The 12,013-nt window shown below is 36.8% G+C and overlaps 1 protein-coding gene across 1 annotated transcript in view; it reads right to left on the minus strand.

Annotated features, from left to right (window-relative positions):
- Positions 1–5,903: 5,903 nt before the first annotated feature.
- fat2 (FAT atypical cadherin 2) overlaps positions 5,904–12,013 on the minus strand; it is a 126,080-nt gene continuing 119,970 nt past the window's right edge. The window contains exon 29 of the mRNA XM_041989958.1: positions 5,904–8,351. Coding sequence (XP_041845892.1) covers positions 7,855–8,351 — 497 coding nt within the window. The 3' untranslated portion in view covers positions 5,904–7,854. The remainder of the gene's footprint in view (positions 8,352–12,013) is intronic.

A 12,013-nucleotide genomic window follows, 5' to 3' on the forward strand; every position in this document is an offset into this window, starting at 1 on the left:
TCAGACAAGGCCAAGTCAGTGACCGCAAGAAATATCAACACCCTTTGAAATAACCAGGTCCAGAATGTGACCTCGAATGTGGGTCGGTTCCTTTACATGTTGCCACAAACCAAACATGTCCAGTATAGAAAAAATTCCTTGACATTTCCATCCGTCATGTTATCTAAGTGAATGTTAAAATCCCCAGTTAAGATGAAATGGTTAAAATCAGTAGAGATAACAACAATCTTTTAGAAAATTCATCAATAAAATTTGCACAATGTCCTGGACGTCTGTAGATGATTAGAAATAGGATTTTAGGAATGCCCCTTAAAATAAAACTAAGATATTCAAAATACGTAAAATCACCAAATGAAATTTGTTTACACTGGAATGAATCTTTAAAAAAGACAGCTTCTCCTGCCCCTTTCCTCCCGTTTCAACATTTATTCATAAAACTAAAATGAGGGGGTGCTGTTTCATTAAGAACTGTAGCACTTGTGTCTTCCGTTAACCATGTTTCTGTCAGAAAAAGAAAATCTAAACTGTGAGAAATGATGAAGTCATTAACTAAGAGTGACTTGTTGGACAGAGATCTAACATTAAGTACAGCTAGCTTTATGAAGTTTACACTGGTCTCTGTTGTATTCTGAGTTATACAAGGTATAGTTAACAGATTTGATCGATTCACCCTACAAGCTGACAGGAATCCTACTGGGTCCAGACTTGATCTCAGAACAGCTGTCAGTAGTAGCAAAACTACAGCAAGGACCCTGAATGCATCATGGCATGTTATCTTTGTTGTGAATTCTGCTGCTGCTCTGTGAACCTCCTGCACATCCTCCAGTGCCCTGTACCAGGGCAGAGGATCTAAGAATGAAGCTGATCTCCTCAACAGCTTCTTCTCCAGTTCTGTGGAAGCCTGTTAATGAGGCATTCATTTGAGTCAGGTGAGTACAAACAGGGAAACATCTGAAACCTGCAGGGTTCAGAGATGAATAAGCCCCCCCCCTCTTTTCAAAGCTTCATTTATGCTCCCTTTAGAGTGGCTCTATGTACCATGGTTGGGTTGAAGCACCCTGACTTAGTCCATATAGTTTATAATTTGAACAGAGTAAAGATGTTTTGAAGGTTCTCTGTTTTCAGATGTTTTAACTTAGAAGAAAAGTAACACCCTAACATTTAACATATAAGATTATCTACAGTCAGTTTACCAAACTTGAAGCTTACCAACATAGAACATGTTTAAACTATTCCAGGCCATATATTATGTCAAAATACTGTATGAACATCTTACCAATCTCCAGTAGGCAACCAGGTAGTTGTGTGTTGCTATTAATATTAATAGATTAAAGCCGCTCTGTCTGTCGTTGTTCATGAAGAAACATGGTGAACGATGACAAATTTACTAGCTGTTATTTCTTATTATGTTATAATGTTATAATGGCAAAGCATATATATTTTTTTTTATTCAAACAGTTTAGGTTGTTGATGATCATTGTTGTGAATAAAACTTTACAGCATTTCTTTTGTTCTTAAAAAAACCCTCGTCCCCTTGTTTTATTATTCAGCTATAATTGGTTTAGCCTTCAGCACAGAAAATAGTATTTTATTGCAAGTTTACACTGAGGTTGAGTCCGGTGAAAAAATGATAAAGTGTAATCCTTGTTGGTTCAGGTACTTTCATGTCATGGAACAAATGCAACCGTCAAAACATGTATTGTTGTTTCTCCTGCCTGTTCTCTTCTGTGAACTTATCACCTGTGACACTAACAAGCGAGCTGTCTCACACCACTGATTTTATGTGTGTTCTCTGTGTTTGCTGCTTTATGAAAGACAGGGATGGAAAGCGTGATTGACAGTTGGTAGGAGAGGATAGTCAGCTCCGCAGCTGGGGTCTAAACACAAGAACTGGTATTGCACACTTCCGCTGTGTAGGTATGTATATGTGGGCTTAAACTGTAAATACTAGGCTTTGGATATGATCCATAAACTGTACATAAGAAGAGCTGTTTGCCTCAAACATGTGTCAAACAATATCTCAGTTAATAAGCAAAAAAAAGTCTGTAGCTGCTGTGATAATTGTTTCTTCAGGAAGTGCTAATTGCACCGTTTGTCATGTGAGGATGGGGTATGTTTTTGTGTTTTGCATCCGTATAAACAGAATGTCTAAAGGTTTTGTTTAGCCAGATGGTTGGACAAAATAAAACGTTCATGTGTGAAATGATAACACATTCGTGCTCTTCTTTTACATTTTCACCTTGTTACGTTGGGCAGATGCAAAAAGGTCGGCCCAACGCAGACCTTGCACTCATTCCCAGTAGCATTTAGCATTCAATGATTTCAAATGTGAAAACAATGAAAAAGAACTATATGATGACAGAGGTTATGGTGCTAATTCTACAAGTTGAATCAGCACCATAAACTCTGCATCATAAAATTTCTGCTGCACCATGTAAACATGAATGCAACCTGTTGAATTTGAATGATTCTACAAGTTGTCTAAAGTGCATAGAACAGAACAGAAATGTTTCTGTTTTCATTACATATTATTAATAGCAGATGAGTTTCCTTGTTGTATTGATATTAGTAGTGTATATGTGTCAAGCACATCCGTAATAATAAGTGGAAAGCAGCATGCAGGTTAGCAGAAAGGAAAATGATGCAGCAACATTTCTCTGAACTCCAATATGTGAAAATGGCTTCAGTAATATATTTCAGACTTCCAGGTAACAGAAATTAGAGCAGTGGAAGGTGTGTATGCAGTCTTTTATACATAGCTTGTTACAGCTACGTCCAAACACACACACACCTTATCCTTTGATGTCCCGGTTTAGCAGAAAGCTGCTTACTGGGTCAGATAAGAACTGTGTCTGTTATTAGTTTCAAAAACAGGGACACCAACTGGTGCAACTTTGTCTCAGCACCTCCATCTCTCACACAAACACACATTATTTCCTCCTGTCACACTTTAATGTTCACAGAATCTCAGCCTACCAGATGTTTCACGTTGTCATTTTTCCTTTATCTCATTTTCACTCCACAGCATGTCTGACATCCACTGACCTCAACTGTTCTCCTCATTTTTAATTGTCCGTCTTTGAGACATTTGATTATTGTTGCAGCTTCAACTCACTTTCATCTTTTTCTAAGTTTCACATCCTTTGTGTGTTTTGAGATAGTTAGCAAAAGAAAATTAAAAAATGAGATACGTGCAACAAACTCACCAAAGCTGAATTGATCTTCTAAATCACTGTATCTACACAAGGAAACCGTTCTGTGCATTGACTCTGGAAAATGCAGTTTTACTGTGTCTCTGTGATGATTCAATGAGTTTGGATCCAACCATGCATAGGACTGCTATACAGGATTATAATGCATCTCCCTTGAAATACTAAACAAACTAGTTTGTTTGGACTCATTCGTGTAAGTTTCATACATGTAATGTACATACAAGTTTAATGAACAGGGATGTAAATCTGGGCAACCTTAAAATCAGCTCTGCTGAATCATTCAAGGACTCTGTAGCTGTAACAGACTATCCATTATAGAATTATAGTGTGAAAATAACACACCTGTGATAATGACAAAATCATTTAAACATCATGTAACAGCTACATTCAGTTGTGAAGTCACATTGTCACTTTTACAAATCTTATTGTAGACTGATTTTCTTTCAGAAATAACACTGCCAAGAAACAGAAAGAGGCAGAAAAAAATGCAACTTTTTAAATGTCCCCATGAAGTGAATAAAGACTGAATAACTCAGTGAAGTCGCTCTAAATATTCTTAAAGTTTGGATCTCAGATAATGTGTTGACATTAATAAAACCTACAAAGAATACTGGATTGATTTTCAGCCATTACAGGAATGATTACACTGAAGGTTGCCTAGCTGTGTGTTCCCATGATAGATATGCAGTTCTGTCAGTGAAAATGGCACGTTTTTAAAACGTATTGTTTGTTTAAGAGCGCAGGTAGGTACTAGATAAAGGTAAGTTTCCTCAAGCTAAGAAAATCCCTGAATATCCTTGACATTTTGATCCACCTAGTAGAGTTTAGCTTGTAATAGCATATTAGCTAGTAAGAGATTTTTCTTTTTAACTGCTCTACAGTTTGTTAGCTTTCAACTCAAGTGATGATTTTTCTCGTTGTAGAATACTGAGCTTTAATTTTGATTAAGATGATTCACTAAGTCACTAAAAACAATTCTTCAGCCTCAAAACCAACTTCATCCAACGTTAAGCTAACAGTGTTTGCTAGCAAACGTGTTCGTCCAATGTTTTTATGTATAAATTAGTCTAGATTATTTTAACTTTGTTTGCTGTAGAGTGTAATTTATGCCAGCAAATTGAACATAGTCCTGTTACATTAATAGATTCATTACATAGACAAGCTCATGAAACTTCATCAGGAACTCTGTTGGAAGTTTTTTTTTTCGAGGTAGTAAATCAGTCCAGGGTCACATGTTCAACCATAGACAATATGAGGACAGGCGTCTTCTGTTTGCTGCTAATGGTTGGGAAAAGAGTTGAAGGAAAAGTAGCCTGACAAATAGGTCATGTTAAAACAAACTGGTAACAGTGGTTAAAGTGGGGATGTAGACTGTTCCGAGTGCCTGACCAGGACTTCAGTCCTGTGTCAAGTCGTCACTTTTCTTGTTTCTTATTGGCTTCTGATGTACCTATGAGTGTTTTGCTGTTGTGGGTTGTTGTAAAAATTATAACACTTATTATCTAATAACCATTTACAGTGTGAAGTATACTCACCTGTTTTCTACCTCCATTTTGACACAACCTAAGAACACAAAAATCAGCCAAGTCCAATCAGGTCAAATATGTCCAGTGTTTCTAGAAGATATTAGCTTTATTCATAGTCTCTTTACAATATTGGAAAACAACAAAAGGAACCACATCATCTTAATAAAATCTCTCACAGAGAAACTGAGAAAAACATGGGGAGGCCCACATTGATACAAAAATAAACTTTATAAATGATACAGAACATATCTAAAAACATTCAAGTGGTACATATTCTGTACAACAACAACACACAGATACTGACTTTTTGAACAACACAATACTTGTAGATTTTAAGATTTATTTTGTACAGAGGACTTAAATTGTTAAAACTATAACGGCAGTCAGTCGAACCATCAGTGGCAGATATATTCTACTTAACCCACTGTGATCTCTTGAGTTCCTCCCAGTGTTTCCAATTTGAATCCAGTCTATATCAGACAGATGTACCAGAAAAAAAAGATGACTAGAAGAGGACTGTTGATAATGGAGGGCATTTCAGCATGGAGACATTTAACACTATCTTCCAAAATCAAGTTCATGTTGCTTAGAAATCCCCAGAAAACCCTAAAAAGGTAGCAGAAACACAATAGAATCTATGATAGGGAAAGAGGACGGTTGAAGTGTTTATTATCAACAGTCGAATCAGTCAATGTTCTCCTTCTCCTAAAATTTCTAATGCATTTTTTATTGCTAGGAGTTGGATAAGAACATTGTGTGTTCTGTTCTACATGTAAGTGTGAGTGTGGGGTTTGCCACATCTATTTGCCTTACCCAGCCATCCCTCACAACCATCCATTCAACTGTGTTGAACTTTTCACATCAGTGGAAATGACATCTTTCCACTTCTTGCTTTTCTGCATTAACCACGCCCAATCTGGGTGATTGTTGTTGGACACCACATGAGTAAAAGGTTCTGCCCATGATGTAAAGAAGCTGTAAGAACTCCTAAACCAGGGCTGCAAAGGAAAAAATGCCCTTTTCTTGCAGTCCTGGGAGTTCTTGCAGAATATGTTCAGGCCTTTATCGTAGCACAGAAGTGAAAGCAGCTATTAAAGATTTGCATAAAAAATGTACTTGTGGAAAGAAAGAAGCTGGGTTTGCATTTATGAACAAATAAAATCTGGTGTTTTTTTTTTTTTTTAAAGAACAAAAAAATGTTCATTTGTTTTAAAGTGGCCAATAGAAACTGAACAACTAGTGGTACCAAGTATGGGCTATGATGCAAGTAGTTGTCATAAATATATTTTCAGAGGGAGGAAATTAAACTATTGTAGTGGGCACCTTCAAGAGTATAATGATGGAAGCTTCTTACTTTTTTTAATCTGTTGGAATATCACAAAAATTACACCATATCCAGAAAGACAGATGTTTTTAAGTGATTTATATTTCTTTTAGCACCAATTGATGCACATTTAAAACAGGAAAAAAAGAAAAGCAAGCATATATGTATATTTGCAGCCGTTTCCTCCACCTTTTTGTATTAACGTCTGCAAATATGAATCAAACCTGACCAGTGAGACAGTGTAATTAAAGTGTCCAACAACTCCAATGAAACCAATAGGGCCTCTGTAAAACTTGCAAAAACTACTTGTGGTTGTTTTCTGTACTAAATCTAATCTACCTGTGTTTCTGGTTAATTTAATAAATTATTTTTTTTAACATGACATTTTTAAGTGTTATTTATAATTTGTTTATGATTATTAAACCAACCATAGTTGTGGCTTTGATGTAGTGACTCTCAATGTTTGCTTAAAATTTTAATAAGCAGAAATACTGGACACTTAGACTTTTCAGTGTGTTAGTTTTTTGTATCTTACATTAAAATTAATTCCGGGAAGAAAATAAATTTTTACAGCAACAGTCCAAATATAACTGCAAGCTTGATTCTTAGCAGAAGAGATGTTTAATATTTTAGTTTCAATAAGTGAGACAGCTGATGTGAAATATTGCTGTTTAGGCTAAACGTGGACTCTACACATTCACTTTCCAATGTGCTGTACACAGCATAACTATCTTTTGACTTAAACAAGCATTTCTTTTATGTGAGGCTTGTATATTTACACCATTTAAAATGGCTGCATAGACTATTTACTGCTTCTACATTCAGTGTTTCCTCAAACATCAAGGGCAGGAACACTGCAGAGCAGAGGTTGATCACAAACACTAACATCCCGCCGAAGCTAAATCTGTAAACTATTCCACACTCATTAAAATCCAGGAGGCGCTCATAGACTCAATATCTGCTGAACTTTACTGTATTGACAATTGTAGAACACTTAGTTAAAAATACATCCACTTCACAAATAACATCACCTAATCACTACGTCTTTTTTTTAAATGAGGATCCAGCCCTCTTCATTGTGACAGGCATCAATATACATTAGTAACAGCAGAGCTGAAATGTTTATACTACATGAAATGTTTGTATTGTTTGAATGTTTTTTAACTTTTCTTTCAAACCTGGGTTCTGTTGCCACTCTTGCAGTGAGTTTGTAAGACATTTCGCAAGTGGGAACAGAGATGAAATATGTCCTTGGTGATTTACTTTTTGTTCAGTGCATTACAGAGCAGTTGCCTCATCAGACTTATGTGGTGAAATGACAGAGAAAGTGTGCTGCACATTGATTTTTAACATGTTTTGAATGATGTTTCCTCTTCTGCGAGGCAGATTCTTCCATCCTTGAGCTTTAAAAAGTCTCATTTAGTCTCATTTGGATTTTGAAACAGTGCACAGTCAAGGCTGTAATACTGTTCAAGATTTCACAACCTTATTAAGTATGCAAGTGCTCCCAGCAGTGTCCCTAAAAAAAACGATGAACTTCTGCTGAACTTTTTCTGCAGAGGTAACCTCTGTTTAGTCTGGCACAGTAAGACAACATTACTTTAAAAAAATCAAACAAAATCAAAGATATCTGAACTGTTGTTTGCCACGGCGCTTTCATTTCTAGAGGGGAGGAAAAAAAAAAGATTACATCTCACACTGGGAGCCTCCTGAGCAGATGCTCGGTTGCAGTAGAGATCTGTTTTAGGAGTGTTTGTACACAAAGCTGCCTTAAATCGTGGTAGATTTAATCCTAAAACATGACCTCCTCGCAGCTCCCGTAATCACTCTCCACCATGCTCGACCCATCGTAGCAACGTGGATTCTGCCCTACAGGTCGTCTATGAGGCTGTGCAGGCTTTGGTGCTGGTGCTGGGTTCACCTGCTCTGCATATGATGGCATAGCCACGCTCAGTCGCATGCTGAGTCTTTTATAGCCTCCTGACACGTTGTCCAGGCTGCGGGTGTGCTGCGTGGGGTAGTAGCTGATGGCAGTATATTCATTAGGGCACTGAGAGCTAGGAAGAGGAAGCCCGTCAGGACCTAAAAAGTCATCCAGGTTCTGGTTGCTGTAGCATGGTGGCAGGGGTGCGCGCCGATCACATCGATCCAGCGGGAACGGGAAGCCTCCAAACCGAGAGTTCCTGCGAGAGTCTATAGTAGAGGTGGAGTAGGTGTCCTCTACAATGTCAAACTGGGGGAACTCCTGGACTGTCGGGCGGCCATAGTAGTCGGGGTCAGCCGGGTAGACTGAGGACAAAAACAGAAGTGGAAAATGTCACGATCAGTTGTCCTGGTATTTTTCTAACATCACAGGCATTATGTGTTGTCGTGCTGCGGTAAAACCACTTTAGACAATATCACCTTGAAAAGCTGACCAAGTTGCTTTAACTTGTGAGTAAATGTCAGTTTTCACAACATAATCATAAGTGATTACAAATACAGAAGAAGAATTTGTAATTTGGATTAAGTGGGGACAGAAAATGGATGTATTATTTTAAAAAAACAAGGTAGTAAAGAAATTCATGATTTCTGGATTTGAACTGACCAGATGATAAACCTGACAATCCTCAGTTAGGATACATTATTAAATAAAGCACTTATTAGACTTTGCAAGACAAGTAAAAAACAAATAAAACAACTCACTCATATTTACCAATACATTTTCAATTATCTAAACTGTATCTGTCAATATATATTAATTCAGTGGTTAAAAGTAGAGCCCAACTGATATTGATTTTTTGAGGTTGATACCGATTCTGATATTTGGCAGAAAAATATTCCGATAACTGATTAATTGCCTGATTTATTTAAAAAATATACATGAATAAAAACAAAAAACTTTTATTATTAGTTTAATTATTTTACATTTGCATTGTGATTTTTTTTCCATGCCGCATGCATTAATATAATTACCAATTGTACTGGTCATAGGTGTATGCTATACAGTGGTCCCTCGCTATAAGGCAGTCCACCTTTCGCGGCCTTGCAGTTTGGAGGTTTTTTTTAATGCAATCTTGCATGTTTTTTTTTTTTGTTTTTTTTTTAACAACTCATTGTGTTCTGTGTCCTGAACTTTGAGGGAGTTTAAACAAGAGAAAAAAAGTGAGAAAATGTTAATATCTGTCTGACAAAAAATGTGTAGTGAGCGGTTTTGCAGCCTTAAAACATCTATAATAACTGTAAAAAAATAAAGCTGACTGATTCGTGGATTTCACCTATTGCAGGTTATTTTTAGAATGTAACTCCCGCGATTAATGAGGGACCACTATGAGTGAAGTTAATGGCAAAACAATTTTAATGCAGCTCCATGACACCCTTTAATGTTAAATCTAATTTCTCTACTTCATTATTCTCTTGGCCATGAAGGCATGACTCATATGAACCAAAATAAAAACCAGGGACGCTTTTCCCAGATGTCAAAACGTGTCATCTTTGGCAAAGTTGCATTTAAAAAACAAAAAAATGGTTAAAAACAGTCTGGCACTTGTTACTCCACAACCACACAGTGAGTTGCTGTTACAGCCTGAGTCACATACTAATATTTTCTGACAAAGTAAAACTAAGAGTGACAGAACATCAGTTGCAGTTGAGGTTTGTTCATCATTTTAATGTTCCCCACTCCCCTCTGCGATCATATCGCTTCTCCTTAAATGCGTCTCAACACACAGCTGACGGAGTGATGAACGCTCGTAAGTTATGCTCAAATACTGTGTATGTTTACGTTATTTCTGCAGTTATTTAGCACAAATTTCAGTAACTGAAAGAGTACTCAACCAAAATGATGCTCACATAACTGAACTGAGATCCGTTCAGTGAGACCAAAAAAAGAAAACATTGAATGTAAAAAGAAAAACAAGGAGCTTGAACAATCGCTTCAAAGCTGCCATAAAAACTTGTCAAAACACAAACCTCATTGAAGGCGGTGAAACAGATTCATAATGAATCGAAACACTCACTCCAGAAATCTCTGCATTTAGTGCAGGATCTGAAACTTTAAGTCTTGATATGATAAACATCTGGTTGCCAAGCAGAAACAAGCTTTGCAAGGACAGTTAGCTGAAGTTAAAGATAAGCTAAACATAGCTTATCAGCAGAAGGAATACTTATCAGAGGAACTGATTGGGGTCAGAAGAGAGCTGCATCAGTCCTTTGAGACTGGAGATAGGCAAGACATTCTTTATGAAAACAAAAATAGATCCTTTCAACAAATCAGACCTTTGATTTCAGTTCAGTAGAAGGCCCAGTTGTGGAGATTCAACACTGGAGGACCAGGCTGGATACAGTTATTTTCTGTTTTTATTTAAAATGAATTTATTCATCGTTGCAATGCACTATTTTTAATGTTTTATTTTGCACCCCACTGTAATGTTTATAATGTTTTATGTAAAGGCTATGTGAGCATGTGGTTAAATACAGCTCCGACCCAACATTCATGTGCATCCGAACCTGCTGCTAAAATATCAGTTTGACTTTTTTCTTGTTACATTTATACATTAATTACAAATATAAAAACATCTTTTGTTTGGAACAAAAACGTCAGGACAACCCACTATATGCTAAATTCATGGTACTGCTTCCACACTTGGGTTGTAAAAACAACCAATGATGAACAAAAAAGCTAAGCTAGATTGTGGGACTGCTCTGCTCACATTGTGTAACAGGCAGGGAACATGGCGATGAAGATGGGAGGTCAAGTTAAAAATAAAGATTCTTGTGGCTTAGCACTTCACATTCCTGTACTTAATCCCAAAGTCTCCTATTAACAATTATACACTGTGTTCAAACATGGCTACACTAAAAACCTCCTGCTGTCACTTTACCTGGAGACAATACCAAGCAGACCTCCATCTGCTCTTATTGTGCTGCAGAGATTAAATATGAGGCAAAGAGGTTGGGGAATTGCAATGGAGGTGGTTGAAACAAAACTAATGGGAGACACCGAGCAACTTAGAAGCAGGCAGAGAAAGTAAGGCTGGGAGACAGATGGTGAAAGAAGAGAGACAAAGGAGTAAAACATGATGGGAGACTAAATGAAGGGGCGCAGAACAAGCAGGGAAAAAATACAGCAGACGTAGAGAAGAAGGAGGGAAAGAAACCAAATGTGAAAGATGGATGATGAGAGAAAAGCAAAAATGACAGAAAGAAGCAGAGAAGTGAAAGATGTTGAAATTGAGTGTTTATACAGCAAAGATGTTTTTAGAGGAGGTGATAGAAACCTGACAGCTTAGTTGTCATTTATTCTTCAGACTAAGTCCTTGTTTACTGCAATAAACACGTATCTTGTAATTTTAACTGCTAAGAAGAGATGGCTGGAGTGGAGCAAAACTGGCTAATGTCAACAGATGTTTACATACATGGTTTTAAATTAACCATTTCTGTTAAATATCTTTACCAAAGCATGTCAAAAATCATTCTTTTATGCCTAAGGGAACTTGTAAGATTATAAGAAAAGGCTCAGAATATTGCTCCTTCAAAGCACAGGATGAGATGCTCTCATATGACTTACAGACTAGTTGTGAACTGGCTTATTTATATTATTAAGGTTGCTGGTATGCTGATGATTTCATGAAGAAAAAGGTGTTGAGCAAACTTAGTTGAAAAATGTGTCACAACATTTACGTGTTTATTGTAATATTGATGATTTGCAATTTGCAGTACTTAGGTACTTCTTGTTTTGGATAGTAATTTCACATTTTAAAATTTGTCTATAGGATAAGATGTACTGTGCTCTGCTGTTTCATGTGTTTTCATTTGAGCTGATCTGAGATCTGTCAATCAGCGTGTTATGAGGACGCATCTACAGTGTTGTAGAAAACACAGCGGCTCTCCAGAACTAGTTTTATTTATCTGATTCTTGTGTTAATCATTCATGCATAGTTTTTTACATTTAACTAAGTTCAGTCTCCAAC

This window comes from Melanotaenia boesemani, chromosome 7 (assembly GCF_017639745.1).
Source record: "Melanotaenia boesemani isolate fMelBoe1 chromosome 7, fMelBoe1.pri, whole genome shotgun sequence".
Classification (NCBI taxonomy): Eukaryota; Metazoa; Chordata; class Actinopteri; order Atheriniformes; family Melanotaeniidae; genus Melanotaenia; species Melanotaenia boesemani.